Source organism: Euprymna scolopes, chromosome 35 (assembly GCF_053919585.1).
Source record: "Euprymna scolopes isolate OS-2025 chromosome 35, ASM5391958v1, whole genome shotgun sequence".
In the NCBI taxonomy this organism is placed as follows: Eukaryota; Metazoa; Mollusca; class Cephalopoda; order Sepiida; family Sepiolidae; genus Euprymna; species Euprymna scolopes.
In genome coordinates this window covers 29688728-29712406 of record NC_136516.1, presented here as the reverse complement: position 1 = coordinate 29712406, position 23679 = coordinate 29688728, and the positions used below count along the sequence as shown (strand labels likewise).

Below are 23679 nucleotides of genomic sequence, written 5' to 3'. Positions count from 1 at the left end.
ACAATAACTGATAAGGTTGGGGAAATAGGATAGGTATAAAGGGCTGAGAAAGGTTGATTTGGGGGTGAGAGAGAGAAGCAAAGACTTTATTCAAACAATGTCCATAACAGTTAAATGTTGTGCACCAAACAAATTCTGTTTAACTTATAAATAGGACCTTGATAGGTGCTACCACTTATGGTGAAATTAGACAGGGAAATAATCATAATCAAACTGCAATTGGAGTCTTAACCACCAGATGCAATTCAAGGTTATACTCAGGACATCATTGTTGGTATGTAAATAACTATTTTAAACTCTTAGTAAATGTATTTTAAGAAATGATTTTGTTCAAAATGTTCTTTGGATTGCGATGAAAGAAAAATATGTCAATGCTTTTCCAGTGATTATATGTAAACTGCTGAAATGTTAAAGATAAACTTGGCTCTAGTCTCTCTACTACTAAAACTCATGCTTGTCACCATGTACACTTCATAACATAAAGGACAAATAAGAAGAAAAGTGGTTAGAGGAATGGAATGATGTAAATCATTAAAAATGAGAAGGTAGATGCAAACGTTGGCTCAACAGGTCATCTAGTTACTGGTGTGTTATTCTTCAATAAATGTTACTCTAGTTGGGTACTGTGAGACTAACCGTAGCCCTCGGCGCAAGAGGGTCCGTGTGTGCCTGGCGTGTGGGGTGGTGGCTGATCCTGTGGTTGGGGCAGCGGAAGAAAGAGTTTCAAGATGGCGCCTGCCTGCTTTTATTAGAGACGGAATCTCGCAGGATCGTGCGAGATCTCGCGGGGATGCAAATTAGCTAGGCCATCTTGAGTAATAAAAATCGGTCCATTGGAGGTGCGAGGCAGTCGGGTTCTGACGTTTGTGGCGATCAGTACAGTGACCGTTGGGTTCCGTTTCTATTCGTGCAGTCAGCTGAGCTTTGTTAGTTGCCTTCGCGCCGTGGCTGTCATTGTTTGTTGGTTTGCTGTGTGTTGCCGTGGTTCTTCAGTGAAACGCTTCGTCGCCCACGACGAGTCTCACCGTCTCCTACACAAGATACTCTTACAAGCTATTTCGGCCTCCCCACTCCGAACTTGGTTTTCTTTTCTTCAATGGCGGATAGGTTCGATCTAAAGTTGATACCGGAATTCGACGGATCCGACCAGGTACTCAGCTGGGTTGAGAAGGTCGAGTTACATTGTCAGTTGTCCGGCGTGAAAAATGTCGAGCGCGTGATTCCTCTGCGGCTGACCGGCGGGGCCTTCGCTGTATATCAGCAACTCAGCGCTGAGGAGAAGTGTGACTACTCGAGTATCAAGGCGGCGTTGTACAGGGCGTTCGCCACTGACCCCGCCACTGCATGGGAGCAGTTTGAGACGAGGTCTATACGCTTGGGCGAAACTGTGGACGTGTATCTCGCCGAACTTAAGAAGCTCACGGTGTTGTTCGGCGGTCTTCCCGAGAGGGCCCTAGCCTACAAATTCCTGTCAGGACTCCCCGCTGGAGCAAAGCAGCTCCTGCGAGCAACCTCTACCATGTCCTCACTACCGCTGAGTGACCTAGTGGACAGAGCCAGGACAATAATGAAGGATGACTCGACGGTGCAGGAACCGGTAGTCGCCGTCGCACAGGCCCCACCAAGTGGCGAAGGACCGTCTCAGGGACCCAGCCCGCAAGGTGATGTCATCTGCTACAGATGCAACGGGCGGGGCCACATGGCAAGAAATTGTAGAAGGCGGTCGACGGCTGTTCGCTGCTACCGCTGTAACAAGACTGGGCACATGGCCCGAGACTGTGCGGGAAACGGGGACGGGGACAAGGTGCCAGTGCCGACCTCTTCCCCGAACAGAAAATAAACAAGGCGCTCCCTGTCATTCAGGTCCGAGTTAATGACACGTTATGTTCAGCCCTCCTTGATTCCGGTTGCTCCCGCACCATAGTGTGTGCGGACTTCTGTCAGGCGTGGAAAAAGAAGAACGTCAGGATAACTACCATCACTGGAAAAATACGAATGTGTTGCGGCGTGGGTGTGGTACACATTCGCACAAGAACTGGGAACTCGGCCAACGTCGAAGCGCTGGTGACACGCGAAAAGCCGCTGAGTTTCGACCTGTTGCTAGGCTACGATGCCATCAAAGCCCTGGGCGGCGTGCGCATAACGCGCGCTGGCGTTGTAGAGTTTCAGGATAGGCCCCCGGTGTGCGCAGCACTAAGAGTCGACCAGCCGGACTTCAGTGCGGAATTCGACGACCAAAAGAAGGCGTGGACCGCCACTTGGAGGTGGTCAGAAGACAAGGAACCGGCCAAACTACAAAACAAAGTGGCAGAGTACCGTATGCCCGACCAGATAAGGCCTGCATACGAAAGCGAGCTCCGTGAATGGATTAAGAACGGTTGGCTGATTCCATACCCCTACGACAAACTTGGACCCCCCAAGGGCCTGATACCGCTGATGGCAGTTGCCCAACCTAACAAGTCAAAGTTGAGGCCAGTAATGGACTACCGTGAGTTGAATGCGCACGTTGATGCGTTCACAGCGGACGCCAACGTCTGTGCCAGCAAGCTGCGAGAGTGGCGCCGGCAGGGGTCCAATGTGTCCCTACTGGACTTGAGAAAAGCATACTTGCAGGTCCGGATCGGCGAGGCGATGTGGCCTTTCCAGACAGTGATGTTTTCCGGGAAGAGATACTGTCTTACGCGACTCGGATTTGGGCTAAACGTAGCACCCCAGATAACGAAGGCTATCGTCAATGCCGTGTTGTCACAAGAAGAATGGATCAGAAAGGGAACATCGGCGTATATTGACGATATATACGTGAACGAAGATATCGTGTCCTCTTCGCGCGTAAGATCCAAACTTGCTGAGTTTGGTCTAAACTGCAAGGACTCTGAGCGGCTTGAGGATGGTGCCCGCGTATTGGGCTTGAGCGTTCAAGAGGAGCGAGGGATCCTGAAGTGGAGGCGTGGAACCGCAGTTCCCGATGTTTACACAAGACGTGCCGTGTTCTCCCTGTGCGGGAAACTTGTGGGGCACCTTCCAGTATGCGGATGGGTTCGTGCAGCGACAGGCGTCATAAAAAGGAGGGCAAATGCGGTCAGCAAAGGCTGGGACGATAAGATAACCGACGAACTATTGGTTCGAATGTTAAAGGAGACCGTCGCTAGTGTGAAAAAGAATGACCCCGCCACAGGGGACTGGTGCGTGCAGGGAGACGAACTGAGCGTGTGGGTGGACGCAAGTTCTCTAGCGATCGGTGTAGTTTTGGAGAAAGATGGGGCCGTAGTTGAGGATGCCTGCTGGCTGCGACCGGCGAATGATGCTGCCCATATCAACCTGGCAGAACTCGACGCTGTAATAAAGGGCATTAACCTGGCACTTCAATGGGAAGTGAAGAAACTGCGTGTGCACACTGACTCACTTTGCGTGCACCACTGGGTGTCGGACACACTCACGAGCAAGGCCAGGGCACGCACCAAGGCAGCCAGCGAAATGCTGATAAGACGGAGGCTCGAGACTGTGAAAAAACTGGTGACGGAGTACAACCTGTCCGTAGACGTAGTGCTCGTCACCTCGGACTACAACCTCGCCGACAGGCTCACTCGGGTACCACGGAGATGGTATGAGGCTATGAAGAAAGAAGCTAAGCCATTGCCTCTGTGTGCTGCCTCCGTCGAGGAGGACGAAATCAGGAAGATACATCACGACAGTGGGCACCCCGGAGTGCAACGGACCTACTACTTTGTGAAGTTGGCTAGACCATCAATACCAAAAAGCGCAGTAAGAGCAGTGGTCAGGGAGTGCCAAACGTGCCAGTCCATCGACCCCGCCCCAGCCAGATGGCGGAAAGGACAGCTGGGAGTGGACGCGACTTGGAGTCGGTTGGGTATGGATATAACCCACTACGGCAGCCAACACTTCCTCACGCTGATAGACTGCGGGCCAACGAGGTTCGCGATTTGGCGCCAATTGGCAAGGCAGGATTCCACCAGTGTCATCCACGAATTGGAATCCATATTCTACGAAAGGGGGCCGCCTGAGGAGATCCTCACGGATAACGACACGGCGTTCTGCAGCAGGGAATTTAGGCATTTTATGGACAACTGGGGGATCCGCCTTCGACACCGATGCGCGTATGTGCCGAGCGGCAACGGCATAGCGGAGCGATGCCACCGAACCGTGAAGAGGATCGCGGCCAGGAAGAAGTGTACGATCGCGGAGGCGGTTTACAGATACAACACAACGCCTAAGGACACCGTGACTGGCGGCAGTGCGCCCGCTGATGCGATTCATCACGACCACATGCGCGTCAAGGACGTTGAAGTGTGTCTACCCGACCAACGAGAACCCCAGGGGACGTACCAAGTGGGAGACACCGTCTGGGTGAAGCCACCCGGCGGCCGGTGCACCAGCAGCTTTTGGAGGGGGCGGGTCACCGGCGTCATCAGTGAACAGGCCATACTAGTCGATGATACTCCGCGCCACGTAAGGGATGTCCGGCCCGCTCTAAGCGCTGACCAATCGGCAAGCAGTGGAAGTAGCGAGTCATCCGACGATGAGCGATGGATCCAACCCGTGCCCCACGAACCTGGTGACTCAACTGCGAGCAGTGGAAGGAGCGAGTCATCCGACGATGAGCGATGGATCCAACCTGTGCCCCATGGACCTGATGACTCAACTGCGAGCTCTAATGCTGATGCTGATGCTTCCGATGCCACTTCTGAGAGCTCCGATGAGGAAGTCCCGGCAATACCCCTCCGCAGGAGTGCTCGAATCAAACGGCCACGTCCGCCGTGTCACGTATGTGATCTGGAGACCAGGGGGAAGTGTGAGACTAACCGTAGCCCTCGGCGCAAGAGGGTCCGTGTGTGCCTGGCGTGTGGGGTGGTGGCTGATCCTGTGGTCGGGGCAGCGGAAGAAAGAGTTTCAAGATGGCGCCTGCCTGCTTTTATTAGAGACGGAATCTCGCAGGATCGTGCGAGATCTCGCGGGGATGCAAATTAGCTAGGCCATCTTGAGTAATAAAAATCGGTCCATTGGAGGTGCGAGGCAGTCGGGTTCTGACGTTTGTGGCGATCAGTACAGTGACCGTTGGGTTCCGTTTCTATTCGTGCAGTCAGCTGAGCTTTGTTAGTTGCCTTCGCGCCGTGGCTGTCATTGTTTGTTGGTTTGCTGTGTGTTGCCGTGGTTCTTCAGTGAAACGCTTCGTCGCCCACGACGAGTCTCACCGTCTCCTACACAAGATACTCTTACAGGTACCTTCATTTTCTTTTATTAATGTTTATTTTTATTTGCCATTCAGTTTCAATATGTTCATGTTTGACATTTTTATTATTTTAGGCTCGACAGGTGTACCAAGTCTTTCCAAACATCCCCCTTAACATCATCAATGATGACTTACGGATAACCAGATCTGTTGATCAAACGATTGACAATATTCTTGATGGAAGAGTTGTTGTTCCAACTGTAAGAAAGCCATCTTTTTTATCTCATAAAATTCTAATTATGACTATTTTTTTTTTATCAGAGTTGGGGAGTTAGATCAAAAGAAAAAGAAAACGCTTGACATTGGTCAGTTTTAAAATGTAATATAATGATGCAGACAAGGAGCGACTTACATTAGAAACCCAAACAAAGTTGTCTCAACTCAAATAAATTAATAATAAAGAAAGAATTATTTTTTGGAGAGAGCTTGGAAATCAGGACATTCCCTAATTCAGAGCATAATTAAGATGAAACAATGGACACAAAAGAAATACTGATTCGTTAAAATGTTCTTGAAAGGAATGTAAGGTACCAACTTTAAAGCAGTAATGAATTCTAGGGTACTTACAGTAGAGCAAGAGGGCATTCTAGGTCACTTGCGTATATTTAACCTCTGTCTAAGAAAGTTGTACATTGAAGCCCATTCCCAATTCTAAAATGACAAACCATTTTTCTTTTTTATTTAACTTTGTGATTTACAGTTCTGATGAAAACTAAACGAAAATGAGTGAATTAAGCTGAGGAAATAACAGCAGATGATTTTTTTCTGCTACTTACAGCCCTTTCTCATAAAAACGACATAACTAGTCTCTCTCTCTCTATTCTAATATTATTTCTTTGGAAGGTGTTTAACTCAACTCATCTTGGTTCCTCATTTTACAGCACACTCACGTTTTGCTAGCACAACAAAAAACTTTTCTTACTTCCTTCATGTGCCCAGCATCGGACAGAATTTCCATAAACAGAACTTCGTTACAAGAGTTTCTCATCTTTGGTACACATTACCACAGAATTGCTTCCCTTCAAATTGCACATAGGTGTCTTCAAATCCAATGAACTGTCTCCATAAGTTGTTCATTCCATTCAACATTTTCAATCCTCTCATAATATTCATCAGCTTTCAACTGACAATCCGTTCATCTCATTAATTTTTATCTTCAAGTGGTTTTTGGACTTCATAAGTGGTGACTTATTAGTAAAAAGAATTATTTCAAATTTCCAGCAATTGTTATTTTTTATTTTTTTTATTTTATTTCTTTAAAACTATATATTCATATTTTTTTTCTTCAGCCGTCTCTGTCTCCAGGTGCCCCCACAACATCTATGAACCCATCTCCATTAGGAGGTGATGCTGGCCGAGAGCTAACAACTCCACCACCACCACAGCCCACAGTAGCAGCAAACCAGCCATCAGTCTCAGCCGCCACTGCTGCTGCTGCTGCTGCTTTTCAAATGATGACGCAAGCAGTTGCTGCAGGAATGACAAGCACCAATATTGGAGATGATATCACTTTCAATTCGCAAATAAATCCATCTCTTGATAATCCCGAAACTGAACCTTCCACTTCTTCTTCTTCACACCCTCAAAGGCATCCCACTACACCCCTGTTCCAGAATCCAGCAGAATCCGCAGCAAACGACTCAAACCCTCCCAATCTCAGTTATCCAACTAGGTTAGTATGAGCTTTTTGTTTAATCCTTTAAGTGGGTCCATCGCTGAATTGCAACCACATTCATGCCTCCTGTTCTGACAATCGTAATTTGAATTTAATGGACATAAATGGCATACAAGTGTGTCTAGCTCTCAATTCATAACTAATCCTCCTTGCAATACATCTTTTTACAATCCGCCAGTATCCAATGTATTTATAAAGCCACTATTCACCTGTGCGTAGAGTATTGTTTCCACATCTGGGCTGGTGCACCAACCATTAGTCTCTCTCTTGGATAAGGTGCAAAACAGAATTTCTGGCCTAATAGGTCCTAATCCACCCGATTAACAGCAAAATCCCACTCCTTCACTGTAGCAGTTCCTAGATACCAGAAGATTTTCTACTCTAATAGCTTCTTTCCTCAGATCACTTATTGGATCCTCTCACTGCTCCCTGTATCCCCCACCATACCAACATGCAAAAGTTTAAATATAATATCAGCAGACATCCTGCTTCTCTAGTGAAAGGGTGGGGTATAGCAGCTAGTCATATGGATCAAGGATATTTGTATTGAGGCAATACAAATCCAGTAAGTTCTTCAGAGTACATACCATGAAAGTACTTCTAAAATAAGCATAGGGATGCAACTCTACAGTGATCCGACAGAGGCTGGGGTTCATACCAACCCAAATGTAGCAACAGTATTTCATGTACAAGAGAATCCTGACCTTATATAAGATACTGTCAAGTGTGAGAAGTTTCTAGCTTGGTAGAGAGTTTATTTTCTTTGGAGCAGCCTTGGCAACATCTATGACAATCCGTGAGTGGAGAGTTTTTGTTTGTTGTTTTTTATATTTGTTAAAAGAAAAAATATTCATAAATTAGATAATCATGACTATTAACAGCAAAAATTATTTTAAAAGAAATTTTGTTGGAAAATGAGTCAAAAACAATTTCTGTTTAACTTATTTATAACTTATTGGCATAAAAAATTGTACTTAAAAGATGTTATGCGCTTTTTAATTTAATGTAAATATTGATTCTGTGCAAAGTAGCGATCTTATTTTGGCACTTATTTGCATTAAACAAGATGACTACTTTGCTCAAAATCAGTATTTACATTAACCTAAAAGGATTTTTTAAGTAAATGTCATAAATGTGTAAGTAAAGCAGAATAAATTGTTTTTGACTAAATTCTGAATGCTATTTCCTTTAAAATAATTTGCTAATAGTAATTAATGCTATAAATTATATTAAACATCTATTTTAATGTCTAAATTTTCCATTTGTGATTTCTTGTAGAAATTCTGATGATTATCCAGCTGTTATGAGCACAGGTGGACGCTTTTCAAAATCAGCTGCAGAAAGAGAAACAATGTTACAACAAAGAAAGAACATGATGATGGAAAATGCACGCAGGTAATTAATGAACGCTGCTCGTCATTACAGATTATTTTTGTTTTGTTCATCAGAATTTTTGCTGATGTGTGTTGGCCGCTTCTCTGTTGTCTTTGTCTCTTTGGAAATCTTTTACTTGAGTAATATCATTTTACTTTTAATGAAATATATCAAAAACTTCAAATCTACAATTTCCAGTGCTTGTTTAGAGCCCCCCCCCCCCCCTGAAAAAACAAAAATAAAGAAAAATCTTTATGTGTACATATCGAAAATATTCTGCACAAAAAATCATGTAAATTGATCAAGTACTTTTATTTTTAAACTAGCAGGGAGGACCCAGCCTTCCCAGTCATAAAATATGCTTAAATATATTTTAATTCATGCAGATTTTGTATCATTACAGAGCCAATTCTCTATTGAATATTATATTGTACCTAAAATTTATTTTTCAACAGAATACCTCAAACAAAGGTAATTAATTAGTCATTATTCCATGGAGTTTCACAGAATGCAAAATTCCTCTGTTCAGAGGAAAGAAATATGTTAACATACATATAGCAAAGCTAAAATTTGCTGGCTTTAGCATTGTATGAAACTGCAAATGACGGTGGTCATAAAATGCAAAAAAATATTTGTAAAATGTTTATAAAAATGAAAAACAAACCGAAATTGGTAATTCCAGAGTGAAATGAGTTTTTGGTGAGATCAAGAAACAAAGAAAAGTTTAAAATATATATATTATAATATTATAGCCTGGGTTGACATGAAGTTCCACTTGGAACACACCTGCTATACTAATCTGTTTCATCATGGGCAACGTGAATACCCCAACAACAATTCCAAAAATAAAAGAACAAATGAAAACATCAGCCCAAAAAAGAAGTATGTGATACTCTCTCCACCGGATATTTCGGCAGAAGGGATACAAAGAGAAGAAACTATTCTCCGGATATTGAGCACTGGAAAGAACCCCCACCACCAAAAAAAAATATATATAAATTTGTATTCCTGTCTGTTTGTTTGTTTATTCACAATTTGATTAATATATACAAAAGGTCCGTTAGTTTAGTATTTCATTTATTTCTATATCTAGTATGATTTATTAAAAAATATACGATTAAGAGGTCACCTCATTTGTTTATTATATTAAAGAAAATCGATTGTACTAAATAGCTGTATGTTAGTTTAAGTTTCTAGCGAGAGAGTTGTTTTAAGTGTTCTATTTAAGATTATTTCATCAACTCTAAATAACAATTATATTGATAATATATTCAATTAAATTTATTTGGAATTATTACTTCTAGCATCGATTTTTTTTTTTTTTTTTTTTTTTTTTTTTTAATGAAACGAGTAGTTATTTCCCCTGATGAGTTTTTTTATCCGTTCCGAAGTTTGAAAGATAAAAAAACAAACTCTTCCCAAATAAATTAGTTTGGTAATCTCAAGACGTTTCTAGAATAAAAAATAATTTCATGTAGACAGATGTTTTGCTTTATTTTTAAATATTCGATACTCTTGGATAATTTAACCCGGATTCTCGGGAATTCCCATCAAGCATGGATCGGGCGAGACTGGCAATCATTGGTTTAAGCCGAGCGTTGTAACAGACGCTTTAAAATCAAACAGACTGGAAAAAAATATAAATGTAAATAATCAAAGATAACAAAAACCTACCTTTAAAGGACTGAAAATATTTTTATTTATTTTATTTTATACATTTTGTTTTGTTTGTTTTTTTTTTTTGAAAAATATTTATCCACAAAAAGTTTTTTTTTTTTTTCCTTCAAGAAAAGATGAAACTTTTACTTTTTTTTCACCGTAAATTCTTAGGTGTAAATATAAGTTTTTTTTTTTTTTTTTTTTTTTCAACTCTTTGTTCAATCAAGTTTTTTTTTTTTTTGTGTGTGTGTGTGGGGGGGGGGTCCACAGAAATTTTATATATATATATATATTTTAAAGAAAATATGTAAAAATATGTTTACGAAAAGCCTAAATTGTTAGATGAAAGTACAGGAAAAAAAAAAAAAAAATTGTTGTTTTTTTTTTTTGTTTTTTTTTTTGTTTTTTTTTTGTTTGTTTTTTTTTCAAGAAAACGATATTTTTATTTTATTTTATTTTTTTTTTACGGCTGTTCATTGCCGGTGGAAGAACTTTCTCGAGATAAGGATATTTCCTTAGGAATCTTTTACTTTGGTCGACTGTTGAATGGTCATTGACGGCAAAGAGGGAGGAGATAGAGTAAAGGAAATGTGTAACTGTGTTCTGATATAATACCGCATTCCTTTCGCATATTTTTAAGGGTAGCCATTTCGGACGACCATAAATGATTTTTACTATTGTTAGAATCTCACCTGGTGGAGAGGGTATCACATACTTCTTTTTTTGGGCGATTACATTTACATGTTTTTATCTGTTCTTTTATTTTTTAAATTGTTGTGTGTGTGGGGGGGGTTATTGACGTTACCCACGATGAGTAGGCATGTTCAAAACGGAACTTTAAGTCGGCCCAGGCAATGCCGGGTATCCATGCTAGTTAAAAATAAATCCTTACAACTTTTGTTACAATAAAAATAGCAGCGAATACTTGTGCGATCGCACAAAAAGAAAATAAAAAAATGATTAGCCAAGTAGGCAGAACCCCTAAAAAAAAAATGAAGATCTACTAAAAATTCCGAAAACAATTAAATTAAATTTTTTGTCATTGTAATGCCCCCTCCCCAATGTAATTTGTCATATTTGGGGTTCATTTTGTTTATGAAATTGTTAGGTGAAAGTACAGAGTGGTTTCATAAAAATTAATTAAATTTATCATTATTTTATGTTTTAAATGTAATTCCTGTCCCACTCCCCCCACCACCACCAACATAAAAAAAAACAAAAAAACAAATTGTATTTGTCATGTTTTATCCTCCCCCCCCTCGATCGCCAAACTTAAAAAATGCTAGAGGTGACATGTCTCGTTGAACGCTTGGTGGCCAAAATGTGGGTGCTCATTTTACATTAAATTAATATGGAAAAGTGATCCCTCACCCTAAAATGTTAATTTTCTTTCTTTTCAAAATTTCTTTCATATTATTTAAACGTGTTAGGTCAAAAAAAAGTAGATCTTTATTTTTTTTAGGTGGGTCACATCGTAAAAAATTTACCGATTTTTGTATAGCCGTTTATAGAATAATAAAAACAAACACATGACATCTTTTCTTCAGTTTTTCATAAGTGTTCTTAAAAAAAAAACAATAAAAGCCAAACAGTTTTCTATCTACTCTGAATTATTTTTTCAAGCTAGAAATTTATTGAGATTACCAAATTATTTTATTAGGTGATAGTTTTTATATTTTGTTTATGTTCCAAAGGGGCAAATAACTCTAAAACAAAGATTTTTTTTTTTTTTTTAAATCGATGTTAGAATAATAATTCCGAATAAATTTAATTAAATATGTTATCAATATAATTATTATTTAAAATTTATTAAATAACGATTTTAAATCGAACACTTATAACAATTCTCTCGCTAGAAACATTAACTAAGATACCGCTATTTAATAAAATCGATTTTTCTTAATGTAATATACAAATAAGATGATCTCTTTATTGTATCTAGTTTGCAAGAATGATACTATATATAGAAATAAATGAGAGAATAAAGTAAGGAACCTTTTGTATATTTTAATCAAATTGTGAACTAACAAACAAACAGACAGGAATACAAATTTATATAGAGAGATATTTGGAATTTCAATCGATTCCAATTCACAATGATGAAGTTTGATAATATTCCAATTCGATGTGGTTAAAATGAATAATCCAAAGCAGTTAAAATAAAGCAAATGCATTGTTAAAAGGCCCTGAATAACGCGGGTTAGACATGAGTAAAAAAACAGGAGAAAACCTGCAGTAACCCTTCCATTGTTGGAAAAGTTTTGAAAATGAGAATTAGTTGTCACATTTCAGAAAGTAGGTTAAAATTTGATCCAGCGTAATAGTGCATAGGCGTTAAAATTTAGACACTGGAAATCATCCAGACAAAAGACAAAAAACTGTGATATGTAGGGAATTGCTTTAGGTTATTTGTAAGGAAAAGAGGAGGTCAAATTAAAAAATTAGAAAATCATATTAATAATGAAAACAAAAACAAATAAATAATAATAATGGTAGTAATTTATTTATATATATATATATATATATATAATAAATAAATTACTACCATTATTATTATTGTCAGGTTACGTAATGTGCTACTGGTACCATGTAACCCAGTACTACCTGCTGCATGGTCGGGTAACCAGCGACTAAACTGGTTCTCCCACTAGCTTGCCTGGTGAGAAGGGTGGCTAGTTTCCCAGAAGGATCAAAAACAAGACCTTACAAAGGGCGGATGAACCCTCCTAGGGTCAACGGCCAACTAGTGGCAAAGCAAATCTTTTCTAGATGTAGCACTGCTTTCCCTAGACAGGGAGGGGGCGATAAAAGGAGCCCTAAAAAAAGCTTATTCACACAAAAGCTTGTCATCTTGCTGCCGTTGACTGGCTATCCAATTGTGCAGTCGAAACAGAAACTCAATTCAAAATACAAAGTATGCGTTCAATTTTGAAACGTGGAATGTAAGAACATTGCTTGATAGTGATGATTCTTTCAAGAGCAAGACTGTGCTAGTTGCAAAAGTACTGAAACAATACAACATTGACATTGCTGCCTTGTCTGAGACGCATCCTCTGGGATCAGGTGTATTGAAAGAAATCGGCGAAGGTTACACGTTCTTTTGGTCAGGTCGGAAAGAGGGGGAGAGGCATAGTTCCGGTGTTGGCTTTGAAATAAAATCAAATATTGCTGACTCTCTGGAGGCTCTTCCTCGAGGCGGTGACGATCGTTTAATGACCCTTAGAATGGGACTCACAGCTGGAATGGGACTGACACTGGTAAGTTGCTATGCACCAACTCTAAATGCAGAACAGGTAGAAGCCACAAACTTCTACAAAAAGCTTGGTGACATAGTAAGAAACGTAAGCTTTCATGACAAGATCTTACTGATGGGAGATTTCAATGCCCGGGTAGGCTCGGACAGGGAGACATGGGGTGAGCTTTGGTTGGTAGATAACTTCTGTCTTTTTAATACTAATTAAATGTGATTGGGGCTCATGGTATGGGGAAAATAAATGACAATGGAATTGGCTTGTTGTAATTTTGTAGTAAACATGGACTCTTCATTACAAATACTATGTTTCAGCAGTCAAATCGTTGTAAAAGCACATGGATGCACCCAAGGTCCAAGCATTGGCATCTTATTGACTTTGTTATAACCCGGAAAAGAAACAGGAGGGATATTCTTTTGAGTCGTTCATTTCATGACTCATGTTGGCTGTCGGATCACGCCCTGATTCGATGCCAGACATCACTGAAACTACGACCTATGGGCCGAAGGCATACAATTAAGATGCCAAAGCCATTGAATATGGAAGAACTGAACACTGAAAAGAAAGAAGAATTATCTTCTAAGTTAGATGCGAAGTTAAACGAAATTGTGATAAACAATGATATTGAAGAGTCCTGGAAGAAATTGCGGGATACCATCTATGAATGTTCAAGCGAAGCATCAGGATTGGTTCGATGAAAATGACATTGAAATTCAGGGTATTTTAGACCAGATGCACTCTTCACACAGGGCCTAGATATCAGACAAGAATTCTGCAGCGAAGAGGTCGGCTTATCTCAGTGTCAGGAGGGACGTTTGGTGCCGATTGAGAAAAATAAAAGAAGATTGGTGGTCTGCAAAAGCCTCTGAGCTCCAGGCTGCTTTTGATAGGAAAGATGCGAGGGTATTTTATGAGGGTCTGAAAGAAGTTTTTGGACCACAACAATGTGGTACTTCACCCGTTATGGGGGCAGATGGTACAACTTTGTTGACTGATAAGAATGACATCCTTAACCGCTGGAAGGACCATTTTGAAGGAGTGCTGAATTTTTCTTCTGATGTTGATGATGATGTTTTGAGTTCTTTGCCGGCAAGAATCCAAATACCAGAACTAGATGTGATTCCTAATTTTTCTGAAGTTCTCGCAGCTGTAAAACAAATGCTACTGAGAAAGTGTGCAGGTGATGATGGTATACCGGCTGAAATATTCAAGTTTGTGGGGAACACACTTTTGAAAAAACTTTTGAGTTATTCATCAGGATCTGGGAAAGCAGTTCTGTACCTCAGGATTTCAGGAACTCGTCAATAATCCATCTCTTCAAAATAAAGGAAAGCGCATTGATTGTCATAACTACTGTGAATATAACTGCTCTCTGTGGCTGGAAAAGTACTAGCCAGGGTTATTTTGAACAGGATAATCATTCATCTAGTAGACAAAATTTATCCTGAAACGCAGTGTGGTTTTAGATCTGGAAGGGGAACCATCGACATGATCTACTGTTTATGTGAAAGTTGCAGAGAAGGCACGTGAGAAAAATCAGGATCTGTTTGTCGTTTTTATCGACCTAACCAAGGCGTTTAACTCTGTCAACAAAGCCGCACTTTGGAAGGTTTTGAATAAAGTTGGAATCCCTGAAAAAATGTTAAATGTAATAATATCCTTTCACGAGAATATGGAGGCACATGTAAGAGCTGACAGAAAGTTCTCTGAGTCATTCAAGGTAAAAACCGATACAAAACAGGGTTGTTATGGTACCTGTGCTCTTTGCCATCTTCTTTTCAATCATGCTCGAGCATGCTTTTAAAGATTACATGCAAGGTGTCCATTTTTGATTTTAGAACTACCAGGGGTCTTTTTAATCATCAAAGATTCAAAGCTAAAACACTAACAAGAAGTAAAATGGTTTGTGATTTTCTTTTTGCAGACGATGCTGCACTCGTGGCCACTTCATTTGAAGAAGCACAAGAATTAGTTGACAAGTTTTCCAATGCCGCAAAAGCATTTGGTTTGACGATTAGTATTAAAAAGACAGAAGTTATCTACCAACCAAAGCTCACCCTGTTGCAGCAAGGTGGTGTGAATATTCCGAGACTAGAATATGTGGAACTGCCTCGGAAAATCTTAGTGAATAGACAGCCTCTAAAGTATGTTAAATCCTTTGCATATCTCTGAAGTAAGATGAATTCGTCAGCATCACTTGATGATGAGATATTGAGCAGAATTTCAAAGGCGACTGATGCCTTCGGCAAACTGCGGTCAAAAGTATGGAATGAAAGAGGTTTGACTCTAAAAACCAAAATCTCAGTTTATCGTGCAGTGATTGTTTCGATACTCCTGTATAGATCGGAAGCCTGGACCCCATACCGTAGGCAGATTGAGCAACTGGATACATTCCATAAGCGTTGCCTTCGCAGTATATGTGGATTAACATGGAAAGACAAGGCCCCTAACTCGGGATTGTTTACTAGGTGCGACATTTTAAGTATTGAGGCCTTCCTGATGAAGTCTCAGCTTCGGTGGGCTGGTCACCTTGTTCGCATGGATGAAGACCGTCTTCCTAAGCAACTAGCATACAGTCAACTGAAAGAGAGTAATCGAAATGTGGGTCGTCCATTTCTGAGGTACAAGGATAAGCTGAAAGACAATCTTAAGCACGCAGGCCTGAACCCAAAAACCTTTGAAGAAGATGCTGCTGATAGAAAATTGTGGAGAGAAAAATGCTTTGCGGGCATTAACACATGGCTATCGAATCAAACAAATCTTCGTAGAGCAAGAGTAGGAACAGCACCTTCCCAGCCTGTATCCTGTGAGTCGTGCGGCTTGGTTTGTGAGAGCAGGGCTGGCCTCGTGTCATACATGCGGCACAAGCATTGAAGGCAGAGTGAAACAAAGCAAATTTTTGGCCCTCATGCATCGAACACGATGGGAGAGTCCATTATATATATATATATATATATATATATTAGTGGCCTGGTAAGGCCACAGGGAAGACAACTGAAGCAGCAAAACTGAAATTGGCTTGCAGAACACTAAATACATAAATGTAGGCAAATTTGGGCATTATTTATTGGTTTGAAAATATAGATTCTTTTTTACTAATTGTCATAAAACTTTAACCCTAGAATAGTATTATACTCTTCAAAAAGTCTGCAAATTTTCATGTAGTTTTGTCCCATAGAACCAAAGATATGAGCATTTCAATATTCAATTTCACTACCAGTATATATATTGCAATAGAAAAATGCGAGCAAAAGTAATATGGTTTAGCTTAAACATGGAAAAGAAAAGGACAAGATATTCTAGTAAAAAATATAGTAAATTTATAACGTAAAATATTGTAGCATTAAGAATTAATTATATAATGCCAAATTGAATTTTTAAAAAAAATTCTTAATGCTGCAATATTTTAAGTTATAAATTTATTATATTTTTTGCTAGAATATCTTGTCCTTTTCTTTTTCCATGCTTAAGCTTAGCTATATTACTTTTCATGCTCGCATTTTTCTATTGTAATCCATGATTTTTCCACGCTACCAGTAAATTCCCTTGTTCTTTGTTTAATTTCAGTCTTATTTTTTTGCCACTATAAACATTACATACACACATGTAAAACAATGTATGGCACTCCTCTGTTTTCATTCTCTTTGTTTCACTTGTTATTTCTCTTTTTGTGAGAGCGGTGAATTAGTTGCTGAAGTGACATGGTTGCTATGGAAACTAGTCATAAAATCTGCAGCTCACCTCCTTACGAATTTTCACAATTTTGAACACCAGTAAATTCATAACTTTTGTTTTACTGAACGAAAATTGAAAAAATTTTTCACAATATAGCTGAGAAGGTGATCTATAAACTGTAATAATTGTTTGAAATTTAGTCGAAAAATGAGTGAGCGGTGAAGCTTTAAAGCAGTTCTAAATGACTAAAACTGCCACTTAACCATATATTCAAACACTACCGTGTTTGAATGATATACATACAGTGTATCACAAAAGTGAGTACATCCCTCACATTTCTTAAAATATTTAAGTATATCTCTTCATGGGACAAAACTGAAAAAATGATTTTTTTGACACAATGAAAAGTAGTCTGTTTGCAGCATATATGAGAGTTAATTTATTTTCCCCTCAAAATATAGCTAAATCGCTGAATTGTGTACTGGCCTATGTGACATTTGTCCTTAAGGTTACACATTAAGGGGATCATCCACTATCTAGAGCCTATTTTTGGCACTTTTTAACAGCCATAAAATGTTTCAATCATTCATTTGTTTTCCTAGTTTTGCATATGAATTAAAAAATATCTGATATTTCCCCAATGGAAGGGAGACTAAAACTTGCTGCTATGGTTTCAAATGATCTGAAATAACAGCAAGGGGAAACTTGATTCCAAATATTTCTCATGTGTTATATCTCCCCTCTTTTTTGGTTTTCATACAGAAAGTAAATTTCACAGTGTATAAGGATTATTTAATATTGGAGATATTCATAATCATACCCTATTTCCGAAAGAGGGGGGGATATAACATATGAGAAATATTTGGAATCAAGTTTCCTCTTACTGTTATTTCATACAGTTGTTATCACATACCTTCCTATTTCACTTATTTTTGTACAAATGATGAATAAGAGCATCTTTAAAATCTTGTTGCTTCCAAATTTTAATGAATAATTCTAGCACTTTCTTCACAAGCTTGGTACCATTATATTTGAAGATTTCCATTGGGCTTGCATCTTTTCTCAATACTTTTCCAGACATTATTTGTTCAATAACTGCCAGAACTTCCTGAAAGCTCAGTAAAAATGACAACTCTGGTATTTCTGGTTGTTGATTCAAGAACAACTTCATCAGTAGTAGATATATTGTTGAGAACAGGATCAAAATGTTCCTTACACCGTTTTAAAATTTTAACCTAGTCTGTCAATAGGTCTCCATTTGTTGAATTAATCCTATAAACCAAACACTTTCTTCATACCTTCATACAATGCTTTTGAGTCTTTTTTATCGAATGCTTCTTGGAGATAAGTAGCTTGTGCAGACCACTAAGCTTCTTTTATTGTGCACAGGGTTTTTTGAACATGGACTTTGTATGATGTGTATACTCGTTTTCCCGAGTGAGTTGTTATTCTCAAAATATATATATATATATATATATATATATATATATATATACTAGCATGGGTACCCGGCGTTGCCTGGGTTGACATGAAGTTCCGTTTGAAACACACCTGCTATACTAATCCCCCACAACAATTTCAAAAATAAAAAAAACAGATAAAAACATGTAAATGTAATCGCCCCCAAAAAGAAGTACCCTCTCCACCAGATATTTCGGCAGAAGGGATCACTGTCCTAAGAAAACTCATGATTTTGTGAACCTAAAAAAAATAACGTTTATAAACATTAATGTGTGCATTTATTTTTTATTTTGGTAAATGTGTAGTTTAATGGCGTAAATTATTTGCCATCAAGAAAATATATAAAATATTTATTTTTATATAAAACACATTGTTAGACCCAAAGGCTGAAATAAAAATAGAAATAAATTTAATTTTTATTTTTTTTTTATCATTTATATTTATTATTCGAGGCCGCTATATTGCTTTTAAAATTTGACCTTTCTAAGGTTTGGCAGATTGGCCTTTTTAAGCTCTTTCATGGACTATGTTTTTGGCCACCATATTTTTTTTGTAATGAAAGAGCATAAAAAGGCCAAATTGGGCCTTAAAAAAGCCAATCTGCCAAACCTAAAAAAGGCCAAATTTTAAATGTGTAAGGCGTGCACATTTAGTCAAATAAAAAAACATAAAAATTAATTTTATTTTATTTTTTGTTTTATTTCAACCTTTGGGTTTAATAATGTTTTATATAAAAATAAATAGTTTTTATGTTTTTTTTTGTGTGTCAAATAATTTACACCGTTAAACTACACATTTACCTTTATTTTTTTATAAGGGCACTTTTTTTACTGGCTTTTTTTTTTTTTGTAAATAAAAAAAATCTAAGATTTGATTTTTTTTAGGGGGAGGAGTAGGGCTTTTCGATTTGCTTTTTATTTGTCGTTTTATGTTTCTAATGTAAACCCCCCCCCCCTTGTCATATTTTGGGCTTTGTTTTGTTTAATAAATTGTTAGGTGAAAGTAGAGAATGCTCTCATAAAAAATAATTAAATTTATCGTTATTTTATGTTTTCAATGTAATCCCCCCACCACCACCACCAGAAAAAAAAACAAATTGTATTTATCAGATTTTGCCGTTCCCCTCAATCGCCAAACTTAAAAAAATGCTAGAGGTGACATGTCTCATTGAACGCTTGGTGGCCAAAAATTTGGTGCTCATTTTATGTTAACTTTATATAGAAAAAAGATCCCCCACTCTAAAATGTTTTTTTTCTTTTCAAAATTTCTACTCATAATATTTATAAAGGCTGTTTAAATTTATTAGGCTGAAAAAAAGATCTCCATTTTTTTATGGGTTAAACGCTGCTGGGTCACGTTGTATAAAGTTACCTTTCTAATTAGAAAATTAAGTTTGTAATCGATGAAATTAATGCAAAAAAAGAAGAAAAAAAAGTGTAAATTGTGGAATTTAGGGGGGAGGCAGTAGATCTTCATTTTTTTAGGTATTAAACGATGCTGACGTAAAAATTTACTGATTTCTGTATTGCTGTAAGGAATAAAATAAAACAAACAAATGAAATCTTTTCAGTTTTTTTCGTAAGTGTTTTTTTTTTTAATATTTAAAAGAAAACAATAAAAGACAAACATTTTTTCTATCTACACGGAATTATTTTTCCAGCTAGAAACTTAATGAAATTACCAAATGATATTTGGTAAACGTTTTTTTTTTTATGGATAGCATCTCTGGGCAAATAACTCTACAAAAAAGTTTTTAGAAAAGATCGCTGTTGGAAACATTAATTCCAAAATAAATTAAATATAATATCAATATAATTGTTGTTTAAAATTTATTAAATAACAATTTTAAATAGAATACTTAAAATAATTCTCTCGATCAAAACATTAACTAAGATACCGCTATTTAGTAAAATCAATTTTTCTTAATGTCATATGCAAATAAGGTGATCTCTTAATTGTATATTTTTCCAATTATCGTACTATATATATAGAAATAAATGAAAGATTAAAGTAAGACACGTTTTGTATATATTAATCAAATTGTGAACAAACAGAAAAACAGGCAGAAATACAAATTTATTTATATATATATATATATTAATATTGGGACAATTAATCGGAAAAATCAGAACTTTTCGAGGTATCGGAATTGAAAAGGTTTTGGTCTAATTTCTGATTCCAAAATGATTCCTTAACAACCATGTTGAATTTAATTTTACATTGTTGGTATTAAAGATAAAATGATAAATATTTATTGTTATCAGGCTACAAGTAAAATTATAATCTATACATCATAATAACAAAAGAAAACAATGTAAATTTATTTTACTTGTGCTGAAAAAGAAAACTATAAATTTGGGCTTTTGCCTGGTCCATAAGTATTGACAAACCTGGCAAAAAAAACTTCAATGAATTAATGGACTTTAGATTTTTCACTTTTTACACTAGACCCATATTGGTGTCAGCGTTTTTTTTGATTTGGAAATCTCCTTTCGGTTTAGTAGTGTTTACTAGTTGTGGAATAAAAATCCATGAACTCAAAGCAATAAACTATTCATGGCTATTAATATAATTGAAGCAAATTTGTTTAGTTTATATTCCTTTCGCTGATAAGGCGCAAATACACGGATGAAAACTTCATCTGCCAACAAAAATGTAAGTGCATATTTTTTTTTTTAATATTTGAAAGAAACTTAAAACATATTTTACTAAGATGTTTTTTCTTATATTTTGTTTCATACTTAAACTTATATTTTTATGTAAATATAGTAAATTATTTTACTATATAAAATTAATTATTGTTGTAGTAATCCCCCTAAACAAAAGTGAAATTCTAGTTTTTATAGGCGATTACGTATGAACACCCTGAAAAATTTGTCAGGGAGAAAAATATGAATTTAAAAATTTAGTTTCACATATAAATTTAATGTAAAAGAAAACTCAATTTTTTTTAGCTATTCTAGTGTTTTAAGGCAGTTAATAAAATAAATTTGTTGAGACAAATTCTGGGCATGGGAGGAGTATTAACTTTTTTAAATGATTGAATGGTTTTATAATCATTCCAGTCAGACTTGGGATTAGTGGTGAAAAATTAAATTTATATAAGAAACTGATCCCCCAGTCCAAATTCTAAAATAATTCTTTTTGTTTTTTTTTCTGTCAAGTTTTTCAGAATGTTTAGTCACATATAGTCGTCTAAAAAGTAGAATCTTATTTTGGAGGAAAATGATTTAGTTAAGGGATTATTAATTATGTGTCATTCTATTTACTTTCCACTAATTTCTGTATTTTGATTACTTATGTTATTGTTTTTTTTTCTTTACTTTTTAATTGTTTTGAAGAATAAATAAATTGGAAAGTTAGGTAGAAATTATGCATTTGGAAAAAAACATTTTAACTTTTCTGCATTTCTTTGTTTCATAGGCGTTTTTTGTATATCCAAAGAGATGCTGATGCCAGCCATTCAAGAAATCCTGATTTAATGGACTCTGAAACTCCACACTCTTCTACAGATCGCAATTTCACTCACAGGAGTGAGTTGGCATATCAGGCTGCACTACGTCGGAGGCAACGTGAGCAGCAAGAGACTTGAACATAAAAAACCATTAATATTATTAATCTTTTATAAGATCTTCTTTCCCAAATTCTACCCACCCCCACTTTTTTTTTTTTTTTTGCTTTTTCTTTGTTCTCTTCCCTTCCTATTTCCTTAAAAGCAGGTTTTGTACCTATGTTTGATTTGCCAGCTGAGATGGGAGGGTGAGGACAGACTAGCATTTATTGCCTAATCATTTGGGAAAAAGGAGGAAGAGGAGGAACAAAATCAACGATGAATGGTGCAAAAATAAATTTACCTTTGTGATAGCATGCATTATTTCCCACGTACAACTCTCCCTCCTCTCCATTTTGTTAAGTGCTCAGACCAAATTTAAAGGATTTTGAAAACCTTGATAGTTGTTACAAAAATATTTGATTGCTGTCAGAGAAAATTGAAATTTTAAGCCTTTCCCTCCCCCTTTTCAACACGAAATGGTTGATGTAACATCTGAGCACTGAAAGAATATTTCAACTAGAATGAGAAGCACCAAATCTATGTTTAAAACAAACAACAAAAAACTTTTTCATTCCCTTGCATCGGACTCTTATATGTATGCACACCCAACACCACATGGGATATTTTAGCCCTTTTTTTTTTTTTTTTTTTTTTTTTTTTAAGTTTTATTTTAAGAATTTTTCCTCATTTTGTTTTTAATTTGTTGCGTAACTTATTGTTGTATAAATTGCAACACCATCTTTACTCAAGCACAAATTAAAGAAATTCTTGTTAAGAATTGTTGTGGTTTGGTCGAATAAAATTTCCATATGTAACATAATCCAGTCTTTTTAAGCAGAGAACCTATTTACTGTTTTTGAATAATTAAATGACATTTTTTTATGAAAGAAGAGAATTTTGTTTCGGATTTTTTTTTAGATAAGGATTGATAATTTGCATTATTTGGATTACTTGTTTCATCTTGATTGTTATATTCACAATTTTTCCACTGATATATCCACCGACTTTCATCGGGTACATCTTTTTGTACTCTGGGAATCTTTGTCAGACTCAAGTGCGGAATAGGTATTAATCAGTTCTTAGTAACAATCACCTAGAGATTAAAAGTTCAATTCTCACCACAGGCAATACTAAGAATAAATTTTTTTTAAATCTTCTAGCACTTCTATTCAGTCATGGCTAACAGAACGATAACATTCTACCACTGTTGATTAAATAAAAGGTGCAATTAGAAATTCTATATAGGTTCATGAGTTTAAAATTATGCACCTGATGAAAGTTGACAGATATAATGGTTGAAGTATTGTGAGAATAACAATCAAGATGTGTATAATCCAAATTATTTTTTTTATTGTTTTTTCACTTTTAATTGTTGCATTGTTTTTTTTTTTTTCTGATAAAACAGCAGAATAAAATTAAGTATTATCTGGTGTCGATTAAAAGAATTACAAAAATTGGCCAGAAATTAGTTTGTTTGTTTTTTTATTTTATAAATGAGTCCCCTGGTGTTTATTTTTTTAAAATTCTTTCTAATTAAATTTTTTTTAGGTTAGAATTCTTGATCAAATAAGGAATTTGTTAGAAATAGATAAAAATTTCTTTGCAGAAAATATTAATTACAACTGCATTAGAAATAAGACTTTAAAAATTGTCACAAAATATACAAACACATCAATAATACCAAGCAGTTAAGTTTTTTGAACTCTAATTTAAAATTCTTTAAAATCATCATTTGTTTCTTTGAGGTTTTTTATGCAAAAAGATTGGAACTTATTTTCTTATC

The 23679-nt window shown here is 36.8% G+C and overlaps 1 protein-coding gene across 3 annotated transcripts in view; it reads left to right on the top strand.

Annotated features, from left to right (window-relative positions):
• LOC145259780 (E3 ubiquitin-protein ligase AMFR-like) overlaps nt 1-23353 on the top strand; it is a 116175-nt gene extending 92822 nt beyond the window's left edge. For all 3 annotated transcript variants that reach the window (XM_080117536.1, XM_080117537.1, XM_080117538.1), the window contains exons 11-14: nt 5323-5448; nt 6538-6920; nt 8202-8318; nt 21767-23353. In XM_080117536.1, the coding sequence (XP_079973662.1) occupies nt 5323-5448; nt 6538-6920; nt 8202-8318; nt 21767-21935 (795 nt within the window). In that variant the 3' untranslated portion in view covers nt 21936-23353. The remainder of the gene's footprint in view (nt 1-5322; nt 5449-6537; nt 6921-8201; nt 8319-21766) is intronic.
• The last annotated feature ends 326 nt before the right edge of the window (nt 23354-23679 follow it).